This window comes from Equus asinus, chromosome 10 (genome assembly GCF_041296235.1).
Source record: "Equus asinus isolate D_3611 breed Donkey chromosome 10, EquAss-T2T_v2, whole genome shotgun sequence".
NCBI lineage: Eukaryota > Metazoa > Chordata > Mammalia > Perissodactyla > Equidae > Equus > Equus asinus.
The window spans coordinates 92912437-92935591 of NC_091799.1; the positions used below are offsets into that span (position 1 = coordinate 92912437).

General features: G+C 34.0%; 1 protein-coding gene across 6 annotated transcripts in view; it reads left to right on the plus strand.

Annotated features, from left to right (window-relative positions):
* Nucleotides 1-23155, plus strand: part of CDH18 (cadherin 18) — a 909359-nt gene that overhangs the window by 876216 nt on the left and 9988 nt on the right. For 2 of the 6 annotated variants that reach the window (XM_044779466.2, XM_044779467.2), the window contains 2 exons: nucleotides 1276-1393; nucleotides 22152-22403. In XM_044779466.2, the coding sequence (XP_044635401.1) occupies nucleotides 1276-1393; nucleotides 22152-22403 (370 nt within the window). The remainder of the gene's footprint in view (nucleotides 1-1275; nucleotides 1394-22151; nucleotides 22404-23155) is intronic. The other 4 variants (XM_044779468.2, XM_070519844.1, XM_070519846.1 and 1 more) reach the window with 2 other exon arrangements.

Genomic DNA, 23155 nt, shown 5'->3' on the forward strand with positions numbered 1-23155 from the left:
AGATGTGCGGGGAGGGCCTTTTACCCGGGATCTCTTGCTGAGAAAGTAAATTTTGAGCCGTGATGGAAAGGATATAAAGGAATGAGCTATGTAAATGTGTGGAGGAAATTGATCACATCCGTATCCTGAAGGACTTTCTTCACTTTCGCTTCATGAAAACATGTGCCTTTCTGGTCTTTTATTCTCACTGACCACTGCTTCTCAGTGGTTTTACATTCCTCCTCCTCTCCTCACTAACTAAAGGACTCAATACATGGAGAGGAGTTTAGGTTTTAACTATGATTCATTCTGGTGGATTATTTCACTTGTAAAATATTGAAATGGCTGAAATCAAATAAAATGGTCTTAGAAATTATGTCAGTTTGTGAAGTGGACATACTATATTTCACATATATGGAATACTATTTTTTATGGCTCTATTTTACCTCTCTTTGTTTTGAATTTCTCTAAAGAAAACCTGGAAAGCAGACACTGAAGCAGTAGGACACTAATTTTTAAAAGAGGAAAATATTATCTTGCTTATCTGTTTGGATAGTTATTTTTTAAGAGCGTAATGGCTATAGCTATTGGAATTTGTCTTCTGCTCTTATGCCACATGGAATATTTTCTTTATATAGTCTAACTTTCTCTGCTCCTTAATGTGCGTAAAGTTCAAATTTCAGAATTGCTTTCTCTCAACCTCTAGAGAAGAGAAGTATTGAAAAAAGCTCTGAGTGGTATAGTTTTGCCTCTGCCACTATTTTACAGATTTGAGGTGTATCACAATCTTTCAGGGACTCAAATTCCTCATCTCTAAAATACAAGGGCTGGATTATGATCTCAACGGTCCCTTGAAACAGTAGAAAAATATGCCTCCACTGCTTTCGCATTTACTGACTGAGACCAGCATATACTGCAAGGCTGTTATGCATCAACTCTGGGATATTTATATTTGTGCAAACAATACTTCATGTCTCCTCAAACAGGTGTTCCTACAAAATCTTACAGCAAATTGGCCCCAAGGTACTGAGTGATAAAGGAGAAAAGTATAAATGTTTGTGCCGTGGTAGAAAATAAGTGTGGATGATTATAAATTGTGCCATAATATGTTTCCTAAAATGAATGCAAGGGATAGCAAATTAACTGGTACTCTTAATAGATAAATTTGAAAACACTCAAAGTGGATAAAGATGTCTTTTAAAAAGGTTTTTGTGTTAACACTTGAAAATGTTATAATTAAAATCAAGATAGTAAGCCAAATTAAATTTACTATTTAGTATTTGTTTTTTTCTTTAGGTTATTCATACCATCAGTGCCACTGATAAAGATGATTTTGCCAATGGACCGAGGTTTAACTTCTTTCTCGATGAACGGCTGTCTATAAACCCAAATTTCACTCTAAAGGACAATGAAGGTGAACATGAATACCTATATCTTTTGATCTCTGTGGTATCTTTACTGTCATGATACGGAATAGATCTGATCACTTCTGTCTTATTCTTATATTCCATGAACAGCTTGCAAGTCAGCATTCAAAGTCAGTTTGATGTTAATGTGTTATGATCTGTGAATAGCTTGTATTTAAAATTGAGCCATATGTACAAATAGCTTTCATTGAGTTTTATACAGAAGCATCCCTTTAAACAAGAAATGTACATGTAATATGCTCTTGGGCAAATTTTAGAAGAAATCTTAGCTGACAAACATGTTTATGAGAGCTGCTGCAACTGCTAGGAGGTAGAAAAAATTTAAATTAGGAAAAATGAAAAATATGTCCTAGGGACAGTTAGGAAAGGAAATGTAATGTTTGAAATCATCTTGCATTAGCAAGGCTATCAAGATGTGCTGTACAAATTATATTTCCTCTTGTTATTATGAATATTTTCCAAAATATGGGTAGATAAATATGCATAATTGCAGAGTGCTTTGGAAATTTTTGAATTATTTTTGTTTAACCTTCTGTATTGTGTGGGAAAAAAGAACACAAGAATTTAATAAGAAGAAAAGATTCATTGTGATCTAGGTTTCTTATTTGGTGGATTCCTCAAGGTTGTGTAAATTTACTTTCTGTACATAAGGGGAAGATTAAGCCTTTCAGTCTGTGCAGTGTTCTGGTTAGCATCAATTTTCTTCTTCCCAAAACTATCTTTGATCATGTTTATATGAATATGCTGTTATTTGGGACTTAACGCTTGCTTCAGAATCACATGAAAGAAACAATGGTGCATATATTTTAGAGTGAGCGTTTAATTACCTCTCTGTACCTTTCATGGAGAAGCATTTTCAAATGTAAGGAAAAATAATATCACTAAATGACAGCCCACTAAAACATTTTTCCCATTATCCCTAAGCTTCTTTAAATTATAACAAGGATAACAAATTGTGGGTGGCCGTTACAAAGTTTATATGAAAATACAAAGCTTGTTTGCCGCTCTTGTTTCAACTAGCCCTGTGGTCAGATCCTTGTGGGAATACGTGTTTGTGCATGTTTGTGTGTGAAAATTGTATTTAATTGACTAGTATGTATTTATTTACATTTGACCATCCTATTCTATAATTTCAAATATACTTAATATAATTAACTATACTAAATATGTAAAAAATGAATTCATATTTTCCTGTACTCAAATAATTACATAATTTGGGGAGTATTCAACATTCTGTAGATTAAGATCACATCTAGATACCCATACTTATATTTCAGTTCAATTTTTTCCATTTCATTAAAGATTTTATTTTACATTTTTAAAGTAATTTTAATTTGATGGTATAATGAAAATTTGACTTAGATTTAAAGATATATTATATTCAACCTATTTAACCTAAATAACTCCAAAAGTATTTTAGAAAAACAAGAGAATTTTACCGTTGTTAAAACCCTACCTGAGTGACTAAAATTTCTTCATTCAAGATGATTACATTTGGAATATGTGGATTTAATTAATGAATATATTCAAAAGGTCCTAATTCAGTAATTTGACAACATAACCAGTGCTGTGAACTCATATTTAAGAAATTCCCCTCAAAATATATACATACTTTTAAAAGGGTTTATAATGCTGATGTAATTTTTCTTAACACTTATCTTAACCATATATATGAATGTTTAAATCAGCCGCACCATCTCAAGTCTGAGAGGCCTGTGGACAGTTGTATAAGGGAAAAGATGTTTTAATCATTTTGTAAGACTAGTTTTTAAATTTTTGAGAATTGACGAAATTGTAAATAACACAGAAATAATTTCTTTTAGATAGCAAAAACAGCAATTTTCTGAGAAACAGTAATACGAGTACCTAGCTGAAAACATGTGCTTGAGTAAATAGACTTGGTTGCGCTAGATAAGACAAGCCTCCTAACCTCTCTGAACCTCAGTTTTTACATCCATAAATTGTGGTTAGAAATACCCACTTTGTAGCATTGCGAGAATTAATGATACCGTATGTGAAAGTGTTTAAGTCAAAATGAACTTTTCTCCAAACACAAGGCAGCTATGGATAATAATGTATAAAAATGAAATGAAAAGTGGAATAGCCATACCAAAATAAATATATACATATATATATATATATATATATATATATATATATACATTCCTGCATATACAAATACTTCTCTAGACAACCAGAACAAAAACACAAAGGAGTAAGAGTCACAAATCCAGGACTGCTGGATCTTGGTAGCTTGAGCATTGCATTATATGAGTTAATAGATATTTATCTGCTCCAGAACATAAACAAAGAAATCTGGGAGAAAAAAATTAAAACCATTATTCTTCTGTGCTCACTGCTTACAAGAATTGCATATTCTGGGAACAGTAAAAAGTAGACAGCACGTTCAAGCCAGGATGAGTGACCGGGAAGCCACTGGTTTAGTGGCATTTCTAAAATTGCTGTGTGGCAAAGAGTGAGTGGAGAGAAGAAGACATTTCCAAAATAAGAGAGAGAAATACATATTGTTGTTTGTGATAAGCCTGAAAACCAAATAATTAAAAGAAGGTCAATGAAATGAGAAATCAGAAAATGAGTGCACTCTGAATGGTACAAAATATATAAATGATGACAAAAACACTTTAATATAAGTATGTTTAGAGTTCTCAAAATTAAAAAAATTAATAATATCTTTACTAAAAAGAGCAAGAAGTGATTAAATGAAATAAGACAACAAGGAAATAAAATAAATTTGTATGAAAATAATTTTTAAAATTGTCAAAATAAAACTATAGTATTTGTGTAAATAGAAAATTGCATAGGACTATATGAAAATATTTTTAATTTAATTTTATATACGTAACTATATGTAAATATATATCCAGAAATAAAAATTTAAAATTTAATTATATATACACATGTATGTATACACATTATATATAAACTACAGTTATGAATATGTAGAAAATTATATAACACTATGTATAGAAATATATATAAATTTAGATCTATAGAGAACTATATAGATATAAATTTACATCCATATACTTAAAATTTAATTGTATATAGACATATATACACATATATACAGATGGGCCCCAACTTACAATGGTTCACCTTAATGATTTTTCAAATTTACAATGATGCAAAAGCAGTACACACTCAATAGAAACTCTGCTTTGAATTTTGATCTTTTCCTGAACTAGCGATATGAATTTGGTACTCTTTCCTGATGCTGGGCAGGGGCAGCGAGCTGAGGCTCCCAGTCAGCCCCGTGATCACGAGGGTGAACAACCGACACACTTACAACCATCTGTACCCAGCCAGCCATTCTGTTTTTCACTTTTAGAACAGTATTCAAGAAATTGCATGTGATATTTAACACTCTATTATAAAATAGTCTTTGTGTTAGATGATTTTGCCTAACTGTGGGCTAATGTAAGTGTTCTAGCACGTTTAAGGTAGGCTAGGCTGAGTTATGATGTTCGGGAGGTTGAGTATACTAAGTGCATTTTCGACTTAGAGTATTTCCAACTTACAGTATTTTCAGCTTATGATGGGTTTTTTGGGATCTAAGTCCATCGTAAGTCGAGGAAGATCTGTACATGAACAAGTAAATGTATATGTATAGTCACATGCACACATACAGAGAGAGAACAATAAAAATCAATAGGCAGTAGAATATCTAGACTGGGTGCAAAGAGATTTAACAAGTCAAACGTAAAATTCATTAATTCAAGCAAACAAAGCTCAGATAGATGAAAGTAAAGAAAAATTATAAGAACACTTTTTTAAATTAAAAAAATTAAAACTATCGAAAATAAAAGGCAGAATAATAAAAAGCGATGACAGTTAGATTTAAAGTAGGTTCCTGGTTCAAAAAAAATAGGTGACAGAAGTCGATAAAAATTATATCCTCAAAATACTGAAGGAAAATAATTTCCTATTGTCAACTTTATATTTAGTTAAAAGTGGTAAACTATCAGGAATTAAGGAAGGACAGTTATTAAAGACCTTTTCCAATACTTAAGGAAAAACTTTTTATTTTTATCTACTAAAATTTTGGCAAATATGATATCAACCTTGGCCTTCAGAATCTCTGCAAGAAATAATAGAAAAGAAAAAACACAATTAATATTAATAAACTAATAATATTTTATTTCATATGTTATTTAATATTTTATTAATGTTTTACTTCGTATGTTAAAACTTGAAGTGTTAACACTGAATAAGAATCTGTCATTTCCAAAGCAAGGAAAGATTTTGAAAAGTTAAATAATAAGGCTTATTTCATCAATAGAACAGAAGCTCAGAAAGGAGAATAAAAGATGTAAAGCAGAAGCATGAAAATGAAAAAAAAAAGTAGAAATTAGTTCAAAATACCATAATCACAATCGGATTAAGTATCATTCCTAAGCAACGATATTTCATTATATTTAAAAAAATATATTGTTATATGCTGCTTACAAGAGATATACCAAATTCAAAATGAGATGGGAAGTTTGATATAAAAAGTTAGAAATATTTAGCTATTGATTCATAAGAAACAGCTATCACTAAAAAAAGAAAACAAATCCAAAACTTGGTGTTTTAAAATAAAAAGCATTTATTTAGCTCACATTTCTAAGAATCAGCAATTTCTGACAGGTTCAGCTGGTCGATTCTTCTGGTCTCAGGATAAGGTTACTACAACGTCAGTCACTACAACTAATCAGCATTGTACTGAATGTGCTCCTCAATTCAAAAAGATGAAGAAAACAAATAAGAACAATAATAAGTAGAAACAAAACACAAGATTCTCATTGTCAACAGATGATGAAATTGTCTATATGAAAATTTAAGAGCATCTATGGAAACATCTTAAGAAATAATAGAATAGATTCTCAAATTTTTGGAATACTAATCAATGCCCCAAATAAATAAATTTCCTCTATTTTTAAAAATATGAATAAATAGCAAGTCAGATACAATTTAAAATGGCAAAAATAAATCAATAAAATACCTAATATCATTAGAGGAAAAAATATCCAATAAGTAATGTTCAATTTCATCATTATAAAAAGCAATGTTACTTAAAATATAAAACTATACCAGAAAAATAGAATATCTATGTTAGTGAATCGGAATACTCAAGTTTTCATATTAATCTGTAAGGTAAATATAATTTTAATCATAAACTGAATTCAATAATTTGTTAATAAAATGCAAATGGTAAAGTATTAAGAAAGCAAGAATGTATTGAAAAAGATTATGAGGAAGGTGTATAGTTAGAGAAGAAAAGAGGCATTTCCTAACAGATATTGAGACATTATAAAGATGAATGAAGTACAAGCCCTGAAAGTCGGTTTTCCTTTTTTTTTTTTCCGGAAGGCAAGTGCCTGACTTAAGCTTTGATTGCCAAGCAGCCACTTCCAACAGGCATCCACTTCAAAGATGGCTATCTTGAATAAACACATTGCCAGCCACATGACTAGATAAAAGAGCCAGCCCCATTTCCCCCTTGCCCCACCAAATAGACTCCTTTGCTTTAGAGTTCTTGGTTGATTTTGATACCTGACCGTTTGGGCCACTTGTTTTTTCTCTTATTGCACTTTAAATTCCTGCTCTCACGTTTTAAATACTCCAAAAGAGAGCAAGCCCACAATACCCTAGGCCCCAACTCTTGACCTCAATAAAAGCAGAACCCCAGGCCCATATGTTCTCTCTCTCTCTCTCTTTCTCTCTCTACCCAAGACCTTACTGTGTGGCCCCAGGGGTGCCCTGTAATTTCCAAGAAATGTGAATAATATTTTTTTTTCAAAATTTCCTGATAGTTGTGGCTGAAGGGCATCTTGCAATTATAATAAGAATCACAAGGGCTGACCCAGCCCCGCTGTGGATTATGGGTATGCTGAGACTGGCATACAATGGCATACTCCTTAAATATGTAGTAGTATAGGAATAGACAAATAGATGAGGAGAACAAATTGAGAGAGCTGAAATGAAATGATTAGATATCTAAATCTATATATAAATATATGAACTTGACAGAAGGCAAAGGTAGCATTTCTTTTCTTGCTTTTTTTTTTTTTTTTTGAGGAAGATTAGCCCTGAGCTAACACCTGCTGCCAATCCTCCTCTTTTTGCTGAGGAAGATTGGGCCTGAGCTAACATCCATATGCATTTTCCTGTACTTTATCTGTGGGACTCCTGCCACAACATAGGCCCACACCCCGGATGGAATTGGCGAACCCCGGGCTGCCAAAGCAGAGCCTGTAAACTTAACCTCTAAGCCACTGGGCTGGCCCCCACAGGTAACATCTTTAACCATTGTCAGAAGGATAATCCAAAAAGTACATAAAAAGGGACCAACTAGCTATATATCTAGAGAAACTAAAATTAGAATTCCTTAAACACATGCACAAAAATAAATTATGCAGAAATTAAAGAACCACTTGAACAAGCAGCATTTTAAGAATTTTAGAAGAAAATGTAGTGGACTAATGTTGTAAAATTGGAGTTGGAGAGGATTTCTTATAGAATATACAAACATCACATTCATAAAATATTGGAACATGTGATAAAATTACTATATTCCTGCATCGAATGATTCCTAAATATAATTTAAAAACAGGTCTCATAACCTGGGGTAAGATATAGCCATATATATAAACAAGTAAAGATTAGTATCATGAATACATTTAGAACATCTCACAAAATAAAATAAACATTCCATTTAGGAAACAAAACAGTTAAAGGATAGTAATAAGTAATTGACAGAAAAGAAATAGAAAGATAGTAAATAAACATATGAATGTTCAAAACTGTTAATGATTTTAATCATAAAAATGAAAAGACAATAATGTAATAGTTACATGCATTCCTTTGGCCAAAAATAAAAACAAAATCTGGGACTGTCAATGGTTCAACAACAAGTAGTTGTTGAAGATGTGGAATAATAGCATTCACATTTTGACGTTGAGATTATACCCTACTTACATGCTAAACTGTTCATCTTGACAGTTTTATAGATACTAGCAGAAGGCTCAATACTCCTGGGTCAGAGATACATGACTTAATTTCTCATCACATGGGGAGCAGTATGAACTTCACGTTTTCTCTGATTCCTCTGACTCCAGATTCTCAAGGGAGTGACATGGGGTGGCCCAGGTGCAATCTGGGTGTGCAGTGGGTTTGCTTCACAGCAGAAGAATCTTAAATTAGGTAATCCCAATTTTCTATCATGGGGTGCAAGAAAATCAGGCTGGACTTCCACCCAGAGGTAGTCATTATATTTATTATATGGGGTAATAAACGAATCTGTCCTCCGCTCTGGAGAAGGACACTCTGTTGTCTAAGGCTGTTCTGAATAAGAGCTCATAATATATGCTGTGACATGAGTAATAAAAGTCCTTTGTGTCTGATCCAGGAGTCTTAGGACTTCTGCCAGCATCCATAAAATTGTAGCAGGCTAACTTGTTAGCACGTGGATATAGTAAAATCTCAATCCTTTTGTGTTTCTTGACACTTTATTGGACTAATTCCTACTAGAAACAGTTACAAAAAACACCTATTTATTTATTATAACTTATTCGTATATGTATATTAAGCTTATCCCTGAGGCAGATACCTTAATATTATTTATGCCTAGAATCATATAAGCTAGCTAATGTCCTCATACCAGCTGAGAGGATCTTCTTCTTCCATCCATACCCTGATGAGATTTACCACCAGATCTGCTTGCTAAATAATCAAATTTAAGACAATGTTCCATGTTTTTCCAGATCGTCTCCATCTTCATTAGATCTTTCCTGCCATATGTTTTATCCCTCATTAATTTAGAATCTGCTAATTTATCTAAACATTGGAGAACAAATGTCTTCTTGAATGTGTTTATATAAAAGTTTATTTGGGTCCTACTTTTTATTATTCACCATGACATATGCTGGGATTATAGTGATAGAAAACACCAGCATGGAGCTGTTATGCCCAAGGAAGGAAGAGTCCTATCAAAGCAAATATATCCATTCAAAGAACATGTGGTCCAGGCACTCACTGGTTTGGTGGACGGCCATTTCCTCCCTTTAGAGATGTAAATCTCTGCTGAAATTCTCCATCCTTCCTTTTATGTTTCTATCTTTTCCTCTATTTTCTTGAACATATTAATCTTAATGATTTTACAATTATTGTCAGCTAACTTTAATATCTCAATAAGGTGACAGGTTTTTGTTTTTGTTCTGGTCAGAGGCACTGGAGAGACAGGATTGGGTCCTAGGGTTTTGTTCCTTGATACGTCTAATACTTTTCAGTTGGGTGCCACATGTAGTGTGTCAACCTAGAAGAGACTTACATGATAATATATTTCTTCAGAGTATTCACTATTTTCTCTGACACGCAGCTGGAGAGGCAATTATACTGTAATCTAATCAGAGTGGAGTTAATTTGCAGTTTTGTTTAGCTTTGGTTGGTCTCTGATTTGTCCCTGTTCCGGGGCATGACCCTCTAGGGATTTCAACTGAGAACCTGTTTGCGTGCTAGGACCACTCACTCTGATTTAATCATTGTCTGTTCAATGTGAAGAGATGGCAAGAAAAGCTCTTCTTCATCTTCTAGAGCTTTTGCGTTTGGAGTTTGAGATTTCTGTTCAATTTTCAATTTAGCTTCCAATTTAAACTTTCAATAACAAATATCTTCAGGGAAAATTAGCCATGTGGTTAAGGCCCATCAATTTCCAGTCTGATTGCAGGTCCAGGAGACTTGTAAGAAACCTTCCGTTTCTCTGTCCTCAGCTTGGAATTCCAGCCTCTTGTTAGTTCCTGGCATAAGCAGATACACTGTAATCAGCAGTTCCACATTTTCCCCTCTCGGGAATCTGAACTCCTCTAGTTATCTTGCCTCAGCAGTTCTCTAATGCCATTAAACAGATATTTTCTTGGGTATTTCAGGCTTTCTCTTTGATATCAAGGAGAGTATGGGTCAGTCAAAAATCTACTATTCTACTCAGACCTACATTTTGTAAAAGAAGAGTCATTTGGGAACAGTCTCATTAAATAGTTGGGGTATAAACTGGGCTTGGAAGAAAGGACCCTGTGCAATAATCTAATTATTATTGAGACGCGGGATGCCCAGATGTTCACTGATATGCTACAGACGTATGTTCTTTAAAATTTAATAAAAATTGGTTCTGAACCCCTTCCTGTGAAATGAGCAAAACTGAAATCCTCTCCAAAATTTCTGAGAATTAGAATGGGGTATACAGCGTTGTCACTTTTTGTGCTAGTCGCCATTTCAACTGATTTTTCCCTTTTTTTCCTGTTTCTTATTTTCCTTCTTACTCTTTCAAGCATGCTGCATTTCTTCTCCCTAAAGTACAAACTATTTATTACCAAAAATCTGGGTGTACAGAGTGCAGTGAAAGAGAAGCCCAGCTTAGTGGATACCTAAAAGGGAGAAGAGTTGAAAGAAATTATAGCCTAAGAACTGATTTCAAGCTCATTCTTTCTTCTAAATCTTTACTGAGGTAACATGTCCAGCTAAATAAAATTGGCCTGTTGATGGATCCTGAAAGTCACCTCTAAGGCAGAGTGGCGTAGAGATTCACAAGAAGCTATTTAGGTGCTGGCTCAAGTCTACCCACTATCCCTTACTATACTGGAGGAATCCCTGGGAATCAGAACTCTAAGTAAGGGGCAGAGGGTAGGATTTCTTAGGGGTCAAGTAAGTAGAAGGACAGAGGCAGTTAGCATATATCGAGGTGTACTTAATATTAGAAAGAGAAAGTCATACTTAAATATCTAAACAAGACTTTTTGGGTTGACGCATGAAAATACGGCCAATATAAAACTTCTGGTAAGATGATAAAATTGAAATGAACACTGCTGCAAACTGAATTAGTGATCAGAAAGATGAAAGAGGAAGCAACACCGCCCTAAAGAACAGTCCTTTCTCCACACCCTCTCAAAGCTGAGTTGGGAGGTGGGGTCAGTGTCCTTGGGCCCCCTCTTTGCTCTTTTGAATCTTGTGGCATTTTGCTATGTCTCCTGTTTCCTATCATCTACCAACATCCAGTCACTTTCTCCTTTCATCGAAGTCTTGGGAGCACTCTCTCTATCTACATTTGGAATCATAACTGGAAAAAATTAATGCCCATAATAGCAAATTGGCCAGGACTTCAGCTACCCAACACTCAATACCCAACCATCACCAGCCCAAGCAAACTCATTTATTTAAAGGACAAATGTGCCCATATGATAACCTGCACCTCCCTAAACATAGCACTGGTCACACTGGAGGCTCTGTCCCCATTAGACATAAGCTCCATGAGGACAGGGATTTTTGTCTGACTTATTTGCTGCTGTATTCCTAACTCCACCACAGTGCCCGACCTAGGGAAATTTTAAATAAACATTTGTAAAATTAAAAGAAAAGAGAGAAAGAAGCAACATAGAAGAATGTTTCCTAGTTAGACTCTGAAAACATGTTGCCTCTGTTTGAAACCTGATTTCTCTGCTAATTATGGGTGAGACCACGGCAAGTCTCTACTATTGTGTGTCTCAGTTTCTTCTTTTGTGAAGCGGAGTTAGATACAATTATTACTACTTTATTCTTATGAAGAGTGATCAAAATTTAAAGAATTTGAAATCACACATAAAGTGCTACAAGTTATAAAGGGCACATTGTAGATAACTAAAAATCAAATAAATAAATTGTTAGAAAAATAATAATCAAGTGTCTGAAGAAATTACCCTGAGTGAAGGAATATTTGGATTTAAGATTGAAATAATATGTATAAGATCCCAGAGAAATTCGCTAACTTGATGGATAAGGAAATGACTTTACAAATTGACAGACAATGCGTTTAAATTATAAAGAGAATGAATGGTGCTGAAGTATTCATTTACAAAATTACAAGCTAATAGCCAATGGACTATCTTGTAGTGACATTTGAAAAAACAAACTATAATAAAATAATCTTCTTCCTGTCTAAGATAATGGCCATGTGACAATTATGGAAGAGTACTTTAAAATACCAAATTCCTCAGAAAATATTAAAACTAAGTATCAATTATAACAAAATTCCATGATAAAATAGTTGGAGCTATGGCAGCCAAATGAAAATAAGATAAAATAAGAATGCCTTAAAAGATAAATACAGTGTATAAAATAAACAATATATGATTAAACATTGAAAAGAAATAATGATACGACTGCAGAGTGTAGTCCCATTTAAAAGCAATAATAATAATATCATAGAAAATATAATAGATCTTAAGAAATGTCTATAAAACACACTTTGAAGATTTTCAATAAGAATATACTCGTTTATTGTATCTAATTAAAACTGCAGAAAAACACCTGAAATACACACATACACACAGTCCTATCCTCTTCCCTGACATTTTACGCAGTCTGTACAGCATATTCTATTCCAGCCTCAAACTATATTAATATTCATCACCATTGGTACTCTCTCTTGTTAGAAACAATGTTTTTTCTCTAAAAGAGATTCTGTAGTCAGCTCTTGAATTAATGTGGTTTTTCTCCTGCCACTTAATCTTTATGGTGATACACACTGTCTACCGTCTCTAAGGCAGTGAGCTAACCTATCCAGAATGCGAGGAATTAAGACACACAGTTCCTTCTTTCAAGGGACTTGCCATCTAGTTGGCGAAACAAGGATGATATGAAAAGTAACTGGCAATCGAAGGCCGTGAAACGAGTTACTTGATTGAGATCCCTAAAAGTTGTATTGTTAAAAGAGGTGGAACATGATCTGACTTTTTAAAAGATAGAGTCTGTTCCACCAGGTAGAGCAAATCATAGAATACTTCTCAATTAGGTGGAGAAGGAAGACAGCATAGAGATGAGAGAATGCAACATCAGCTAGAAGAATCTAGCCAGGGAGATGTGGTAAAGCAGAGACACAGGCATTTTAATTCACTATTGACAACGCACTAAGTATTAAGCATTGTGCTATATTCTGTACTGTAAAAAGAAGATGTTCTAGGGGCCGGCCCAGCACAGTGGTTAAATTTACACATTCCATTTGGGCCACCCGGGGTTCACTGTTTCGGATCCCGGATGTGGACCTAGGCACCAGTTGGCAAGCCATGCTGTGGCAGGCATCCCACATATAAAGTAGAGGAAGATGGGCATGGATGTTAGCTCAGGGCCAGTCTTTCTCAGCAAAAAGAGGAGGATTGGCAGCAGATGTTAGCTCAGGGCTAATCTTTCTCAAAAAATAGTAATAATAATAATAAAAAGATGTTTTAGCATTAATTCTTTCACTGCTCTTGTAGTAAATTTTGGTGGATAGAAAAATTTGTACTAACCAGAAATCTTCAATATTTATCTGGAAGAATTATAGCCCCTTACCTATTAAATACTAAAGACTTTGATTAGGAACATAACCAAGTTTAGAATTTCTATTTTCTTTTTATAGCATATACCACAAGATGTGTATTGTTTATTTGATAATGACCTTATTTTTATCATTAGCTAATATATTGGTAATAACACAATTTTATTTAAAACTAAAAACCAGAGTCCAGAAGATAATTTTTGTGACAACATTTTAAAATTATACCACTCTAAAACACCAACAAAAGCATGAACTGTTTCCTGATTAAATGTAGTTTTTCTTACAACTACCTTCTCTTTAAATTGTGATAGGGAAACTTTCCGTTTTAGCTCCAAAAAATCCATTGTATAATTTCAACTTCTTAATGAAGTATCTATAGCAAATCAACTATAGCTATAATGTTGCAAAGTCTATGAATATAGGCTTACATCAGGAGTCAGTGCATACAATAGCTTTTTTCATTTATTTTCTAAAATAAAAGTGTAACCTAATCCCCCAATATAAAATCATCTTTAGACTACAAGGTAAGCCTGTTCTGCTTCTTGATTTTTATGATGCCTCTGGAGGGACTAGGTTTTATTTGAAGCAAGGAGATTTGGCAGTCTAATTCCTAGGCTTAATTCTAATTGTCAAGTGCATTTGTAAGTCTTACAGACTTTAGTGGGGGAAGAGATCATTTATAACTATGTATATATACTTGTATCTCTTTTTGCAGGGTTGTAAATCACATTCAATGTGCCTTTCAAATTTGAAAATCCTTACGATTTTATCGATCATTTGCTATTGAGAACATCAACTATTCATATTTGTCTCTAGGTTTTCTTCTTTAGATATATATTTTCCATCCTTTTGAAGACACTTCCATTCTTTAAAAATGAATGAGTCCAAATAACACGTTCTTTTTAAAATAATGAGCAAACCACTAAAAATTATCAATTTTAATCATATTACACAAAAAATTCTGTAGACTGTCATTTTCACCTTGTTGCAGCATTTTGAAGATTGTCTTTTTCCCTTGGTTATATTACTTTTTATTATTTCTTTGCAATATTCATTTCTACTTCACAAAATGAAAGGCATGTTGTTTGTAAGTTGTTTCATGATTTTTGGCAAAATACTTGAAAGGCAATGTCGGAAAATGCTTTTTTCCCCTTGTGGCTATTTGGGTTTGCTAAAGGATATCTAACTTTGAGTTTACATGCATTGAGTTTAAGGTAAGGGATATTTTCAAATTTGACCATGTAGCTGTTAAAAGATGTCTTTAGGGGCCTTTTTTTTCAGCTTTCACAATCCATTGGTAGTGAAACGCAGTTATTTAGTTTGCTACATATTGGAAACCATGAGAGACTTTATGTTGATTTTGTACTCCTTTGGCATCGTCAGATTGGTAGCATAGTTTATTTTTGTCCTTTAAATGAGAAATCACAGCTGGTGTTGTAATGTGCTTAGTTTCTCTCGAGAGTATAGCCATTTAAAATTCCACTTTATCCACAGGCTTCAAGAGACCATTTAGCAGTTCTCCCATTCCTAAGTAAAATAGCACACACGTAGTCTGTCCTGAGAATATGGCTACAAATGAAGCCTCCAACATCCTCTGGTGGACGTGGGAGCAGCTGTGCCTGCTGGGTCACTCACCTACTGTCAGTGATGAGGCTGGGCCAGGTTGTTTTTCTCCCACCGTGGATCTCCTTTCTCCTCCCAGTCAAATCTCAGTCTTCACTTCCTAACATTCAACCAGTCACACTTGATAGAATCACACTATTCTTTACGCGAAGGTAAAGACTCAAAGCTTGACTACCGAGAAGGCAACAATCAATCTGTGTGCAGTCTTGACTCCAACTGGAACCTGTAGATGTAAGGATTTATTTTAGTGGATCTTTTGCTCTAGATAGAAAAATATGCTTTTATTCTCTCCTTAGTTATTTTTAACTTGTTGATTTTTTCTTTACTTTGACATGTTTTTTCCTAATAGGTGTGCCAGCCCACACCTGCTCTCACCTTCTTATGCTGCTACTCACAGTGAAAATAAAAGGCTAACTGACTCATATTCACTAAGCTGAAAACCTGAAAGTAGAAAATCAAAATAAAAATATAGCAAATTTTACTATTTCATGCCATTTTGTGTTGCTTTCTATTTGTGAAATGTAAGTTACGCTCTTGGGCCTTAATCCCCTCCTTGCTGAGACCCACAGAGTGCTACAGGCATCATCTGCTCCACCTCTGCCTTCAGGCAGGGGAAACTTCAAACAGTTTTAAAAATAAGATTATATGTTCTCTTTTTAAAGCTCTCTAAGGATTTATCCTTACAATTTCATTCAGTGTTTATAAATATCCAGTCATGCGTCTGTTAATGATGGGGATGCATTCTGAGAATTGCATCCTTAGGTGATTTCGCCATGCGAACATCATAGAGTGTATGTACACATACCTACATGGTATAGCTTACTCCACACCTAGGCTATATGGTACTAATCTTATGAGCCCAGCCTCCTATGTGAGGTCTGTCGTTGACTGAAACGTCATTATGTGGTGGATGATTGTAGTGACTTCAAACGTAATTTCTCTACTTTGACTCATTTATTCCCTACTAAAAATAATAGTGTTTGTTAAGGGTATGTGATAAATAATGGGTGGAGGGTTTCTCTTGGAGTTCATATTACTTTTTTTTTTTTTTGGTAAACTGTTGCTTTTATCTCTACTTCTGCAATTTCTGTATTTATTATATTATTGTGATTTTGTGATATGTTTATGAATTGCTTTGAATTTGGGGTAGGATTTCTATTTTAAACAGCTTCTTTTTTCTTTTTTCTTTCCCTCTCCACCTAAATTTACACTCTTATGCAAATTAATATGTGTTATTCATGAGCAGATTTGCTGATATTCTTCAAGATTCACATTTTTGTTCAATACGTATTTATACTCTTTTTTTTAGGTCTCTAATATACAGAGTCTTGTATAGCACAGATAGACGTAATTAATAGCAAAAAAGAATTGCGCAGTTTCAAATGTGGTCTTAAAATGTTGGTAATAGATGGTAGCTTCTTTTTGGAAAGAGATATTTTTCTGCTGTGAGTGGGAGAACAGGGCTCAAAAGAAAATGGCAAAATAAATTTAGAATAGCTACTGTATGACATCTGATAAAGTATAGATAGTCACACGCCGATTACTAATCTTCTTTGAGGGTATAGTCTTGGTTTCTCTTCATACTTGGTCTCATCAATTTAGATGATTATAACTATTTTACCAGCATTTTTTATGAATCTGAAAACAGAAAACTTAGACAATGGATGGTTGCGTTTGTCTGGGATTTAAAGATTATCAAGAAGTGTGGCAGATGGTCAAAGGGGTGGCGTTTCATGGTACAAATAAGACAATAATGATATACTGGATCATACATTTGTGGTTTGGCAGAAACACAAATGAGGCCAGGAGGGTGTTTACAAACTTAAATGTACAGGCAGAATCTGAAAATTGAGATTAGAGCCATTCTAGGATTAAAAGAAAGGGAAGTCAGGAAACATGAAAGAAGGAATAAACGTTCAGTAGAGAGCATGAGGAGATCATGCTGCTGAAGTTTTACAAGATATGCCAGCTCATTTTAGTTTTAATTTCTTAATACATGTCAACATAAGAAGAAAACTGTAACAGAAGACAAGCTCCTGCTGAGTGTAATTCAAATCGTTATTTATCAAGTACCTATTATGTGAAAGGAGCTTTGCAGGAAAGCAAAAGAGCATTTTGTTTCATGCTTGGGCTCTGATAATGGTTAAATTATGAATGGATCTTATTGCTGCTGGAAAACTAGGAAAAAATGAAAACAATATTAAGCCATGCGTATTTATCTGTCTGGTGGAAATTGCTTACCAGCTTTCTCTTCAAACAGATTAAAAAAAAATTTAGACCAGTTAAAGATTCATATGTGCAGATTCCAAATGTTTTTGCTATTCTGATACATTTAGAAATATTATCTTAATCATCTGCTAGGCTGTGCTTCAGGTAAAGTACATCTTTACGCTTGCATTATCAAACGAGGAATCCATTGAAATGGCAGAGAGTACAGAGTATCTAATAATTTAAGGGTTTTGAAGAATACATACTTTCAATACTTTCCAAGATATCAAGTAATTTTGGACTTTAGTATGGGATTTGTTTTTCGCCAGGAATTATTTTAAAAACATGCTTTATTTTAAATTAAACTGTTTTAAAGTTTACAAAAGTGGCACAGAGATTAGAATCTCTCAATACTTTCCAAGATACTGAACAAAGAAATAATGACATTATTAGTTCAGGAAAATGATATCTGAATTCTAGAGGCAGTATGAAACTTGTATTATGCTATCCTAATCTGTAGCCTTCTGTCCTTTAGAAATATAGAGATTAGAAGTGTATCTATCTATCCAATAATACGTTTCACTTAAATTATTTTTGTGAAAGCTCCCCACAAAATTATCAGTCAATTATAAAATCTCTGGAATTCCTCCAGCTACAAGAATGAATTTTGTTATTATTATTGCTTTTCAAAGGACTCCAAATTTCAATTCTTTCACAGTCATCACAGTGATATTTTTAAATATCCATAGGAGTCAGATATTAAATGTCTGCATGACAATCTCTCTCAGTCCTCCTCTATGTGCCCATATTCTTTTCTGCACAAGAAATGGGATATATAACAAAATAAAGAATGTACCGTCATTTATTTTGAAAGATTAAAACATGTTCAAGGCTATTTCTACATTACACTGAAGATATAGTTGCTGAGAGTATCAGGAATATATTGATTATATTCAGAAAGACAGTCATTACTAAGAGACTTTCCCCAACTTCGGGACAATATCTGAGATCCTTTGGTCTCCTAAATTCATATGTGACATGTAGAATTTTCACATGATGTAGTTTCAAAGATTCTTCATATGACATATTTTTGTAACTTTTTTTTTTTTTTTGAGGAAGAGTAGCCCTGAGCTAACTACTGCCAATCCTCCTTTCCCTGAGGAAGACTGGCCCTGAGCTAACATCCATGCCCATCTTCCTCTATTTTATACGTGGGACGCCTACCACAGCACGGCTTTTGCCAAGCCGTGCCATGTCTGCACTCGGGATCCGAACGGGCGAACCCCAGGCCGCCGAGCAGCGGAAGGTGCGCACTTAACCACTGCGCCACTGGGCCCGCCCCTTTGTAACTCTTTTGCCATCTCAGTCAAGCTCTTCTAAATACACTCCATTGGGTTAAAGTATCACTTTGAATGTAGTAGAACCCAAAATATGCACAGTATTCCAATTAAGTCTTCTCAATAGAGAGATACATAGAAATTCAATACCTTTATTGAATGCTTCTGGGACTGTTCGAGCTTGTTTGGCCTCTCTATTGCCTTATGGCTCCATTCAGATATGTATATATATCTCTCTCTCTGATATATCTCAGATGATACATATATAGATGTCAGATGATATAGATACATATATATCAGATGATATAGATACATATATATCTATATATCTGATGATATATATATCAGATATTGATATAAATTCAGATATATATATGTTTCAAAATAATAGATCTCACTCAAGAGCTCTCCCATTTGATACTTTTCAGAGTTTGCCATCTAACATACATCCTGATTTCATGTTGTCTTGTTAGTTTAAGATCTTTGTGCCAGCTGCTCAAAATCTCCTTAAATCCTAGTTCAATGTATTAGCTATATGAGCTTGATGTCCAAGTGTTCTGTAAGCTTCTGTCTTCATCCAAACTGCTGAGTGTCAGAATGAGGAACCAAGCTTGTGTACACATTATTAGAGATTGTCCTTTATTTGACATTGATAATAGGTATTTTTCATCCACAGGTGTTCCATTCTGCTATGGTTACCTTTTATTCAGCTCATTTCAATTATTTTATCCACTTGGAAGTCATGCAAGACTTTCTATAATACTTTTATTTTCTTAAACATTATACTTCAAGTTGAGAGATTTGTTGCTGCTTTTGTCACCTAATTTTTCAGTTTCAACAAGATATATTTGTTCTCTGTATATATATATATATTCAAAATTATATATGCATATATGTATATATGTATGTTTACATATGTGTGTATATATCTTCTTACTCCTTTCATTTTAGTTCAGAGTTTTCTTGTTCAAGGTCAGTGAGTCTTCTGCTAAGCACATTTTTGCAGTTCCAGTGAGGTACACAACATCCCTTGTCAAGAGCTCCTTATTGTGCTGTGCTAAGCCTTTCTAGATGGGAAGATCTTTGCTTCCTGAATCCTCTTTTCTTTTCAAAAGTCAAAGCTTCAGTTGGAAAAAAGAAAGAACATTTTTATGTCTCCATGTCTGAGAACTTTCTATTTAACTTAAACTGCACCAGAAACGTATTCTGACTTTCTTCTTGTCGCTGATCCTGTTTCTGATTGCATTTCTGATAATTATACTGAAAGGCAACATTTCTGATAATTATCCTGAAAGACAAATAACAAATTGTACATATAGACAAGTTTGTATTAATCACGATGCAACATCCTACACCTGATAGCTGTGCTTCTTCAAAGCTTCAGTTTTCTGGGAGAGTACGCGTGACTGTTGTACTCTTATATGACACACGTTGCAATTTCTCTAGTTTTCTTTCTCTATTCTGAAACCTGCTTCGGAATAGACCATTGATACTATTTTATAGTTCGTCTTCTACAAAGTAAGAAAATCTTTTTCAGTTCTTTGTTAGATTATTTATACTCCATAATAAACCTCCAACAACATAGATAGGTAGACAGATGGATAGATAGATTGACAGATGGATGTGTGTGTATGTATATATGTATATATATATAAAATTTATATAGGTAATGTATAATTCATGTGTTTTATTATGTTTTACATTTAATGTTTGAAAAATCTATTATCTTTCTATTGCATTACTTTGGCAAAGTACAATCAGGAGAATATAGCTGCAGGATATTATATCACCACTATCATAGACACACTTATATGTAACACAATTCCAATTTTCAAAATAAAAGAAATTTATATGAGAAAATGAATCTTTAAATATAATTGTCTAATGATCCACTTACTTTTTAGCGAAAAGTAATTAACTCATAGGTGAGGTCACAGGTTTGATTCTCTGGGAAGCTGACCCTGAATTGGAGTTTAGAGGACAGGATGTGTGCCCTTAGGATCAACATCTGTGGACCTCAGCAGAAAGAATGGTTGGGCAGAGTGAGAAATCGACCTGCCATGCAATTGTAATGTGTCTGTGGCTGACCCCATGGGAAAGCTCTGGAACAAAACTCGCCCTTTATTATTGTCTGCATTCAGCAGAAATGTCTTAACCTTTATAACCTTGCAGCAATAAATCATTGATTAGGTGCTATTCCAGAAGGGTGTGACCTTGGGCCAGGTCGTGATTTACAGCTAGGGTAACAAGTCCTTCCATGCAGTGGATCTGAGCTGCACATCCAAGTATTCACCAGAAGGGTCTTTTGACTAATAGGCCTGGAATGGGGAATAACGATGCCAAGATAATGATGTCCTGTGTGCACCTGAGGTCATCAATACCAGTTGGAAGTGAATTGCTGAAGAAGAGGCAGTACAACATTGTGGCTTTGAGAGAGTTCTAGAATGTATTGGGATTGTAGCCTGATCATTCACTAGCTCTGTGATTTTGGGCAATTTACCCTCTGGGACTCAGGTTATTTATTTTTAAAGTATTAATTATAGTAAAAATAATTTTCCCAAAAATGTTAGGAATTTAAAATCCTCTCCCTTATAATGTTTTGTGAATTGAGCAAAATATACCATGCAAGCATTTCCTATAGTACATAGCTTTTAAAAAGCACATAGAAAATAGAATTAACTATTTTATTCATCATTAATTTTACCATGGTTTGCCCACTACGACAAGAGTGCTTCAAATTACGACTAAGTCTAAAAGGCTTTATCAATTGATCTGGTGTCTCCATAAATATGTTGTCTATACCAGTGGTTCTTAAACTTTTCGTACATTAGTATCACCTGAATAGTTTAAAAACACAGATTAAATTCAGAGTCAGCAGGTTTGGGTTGAGGACTACTGGCTCCTCCCAAAGTTTAGGATCCACTGGCTTTAAGCTATCTTTATCCTTTTTAATCCTTTGGCTATTATGTCCATGTCCAAAATGTTTATTGCTTCCTCCCTCCTCTGTCTTCCACTATTTCCCCTCTCTTTTAGTTTGGGCTCAATTAACTTTTAAAATAATTTCTAAATTTGAGAACCAATATTAGTTATGCTTTAATAATCACCTCGTCATGTTCCCTTGTCCATTTCATGAACTGAAAAAGAAATTACACATAGCCATTTAATCCATTGAAGGAAATGTGAATCTTTAATGGCAACTTTACTAAGTACATTTTGTTTTGCTTATGTCTGTCATAGATAACACAGCCAGCATTCTGACAAGGCGGAGGAGATTTAGTCGAACTATTCAGGATGTGTATTATCTCCCCATTATGATCTCTGATGGTGGAATCCCCTCTCTCAGCAGCAGCAGCACCCTCACCATCAGGGTTTGTGCATGCGAGAGAGATGGGCGCGTGCGGACCTGCCATGCAGAAGCGTTCCTGTCCTCGGCGGGTTTGAGTACAGGAGCCTTAATCGCTATTCTTCTGTGTGTTGTCATTCTCCTGGGTAAGTCATTGTAAATCCTAATGTTGTATGATGGCAATGCTGATGGTACCCTACAATGGCCAGTGGTGCATTAGGAAAGAGAAAGACAGAGAGAGACAGAGAGGGACAGTCATTTTGACAAAACTTAAGAATTAGGAACGCATAATTTGGATAACAAAACACAGCTGCACAGATGTCCTTTTAATTAACTTTCTCAATACCATAGTTAATCTAGAAATAATTTGATTCGAATGTGATGAAAGAGTTGAAATAGAGGAAAAGATAGACTTTGAGAGCAATCTTTTTGTAAAGAATCTATTTTAGAAAGAATTGATATTAAATAGTCTGAATCCCATATTGAAAGGGATTTTACAATTTATTTCAAAGAACATAAGTGATATCATTCTACAATAAATCTGAACACCAAATAAACAGATTTCTGGTAGAAACTTCTATCAGTCTAAAATATTATTTAATCATCAATGTTAGAGGAATTTTAAAGTACTAAATCTATATAATTTTGGCCTTAGAAATATTAAATTTTATTAAATTTAATAGAATTTTTCATTACAGATTTGCATTACATTTCATTTTAATAAAAAATAAAATACTTTTTCTAATTATATATTATCTTTTTAATAGGCTAAATCTTCGCACAACCGCATTTGAAGCTGATATTACTATAAACTCTTAACATTGCTGTTTAAAACAAGACAGAGAATCTAGATTTTTATAACAAGAAAGACACATGTAAAGAATCTTTCTGCCCCATA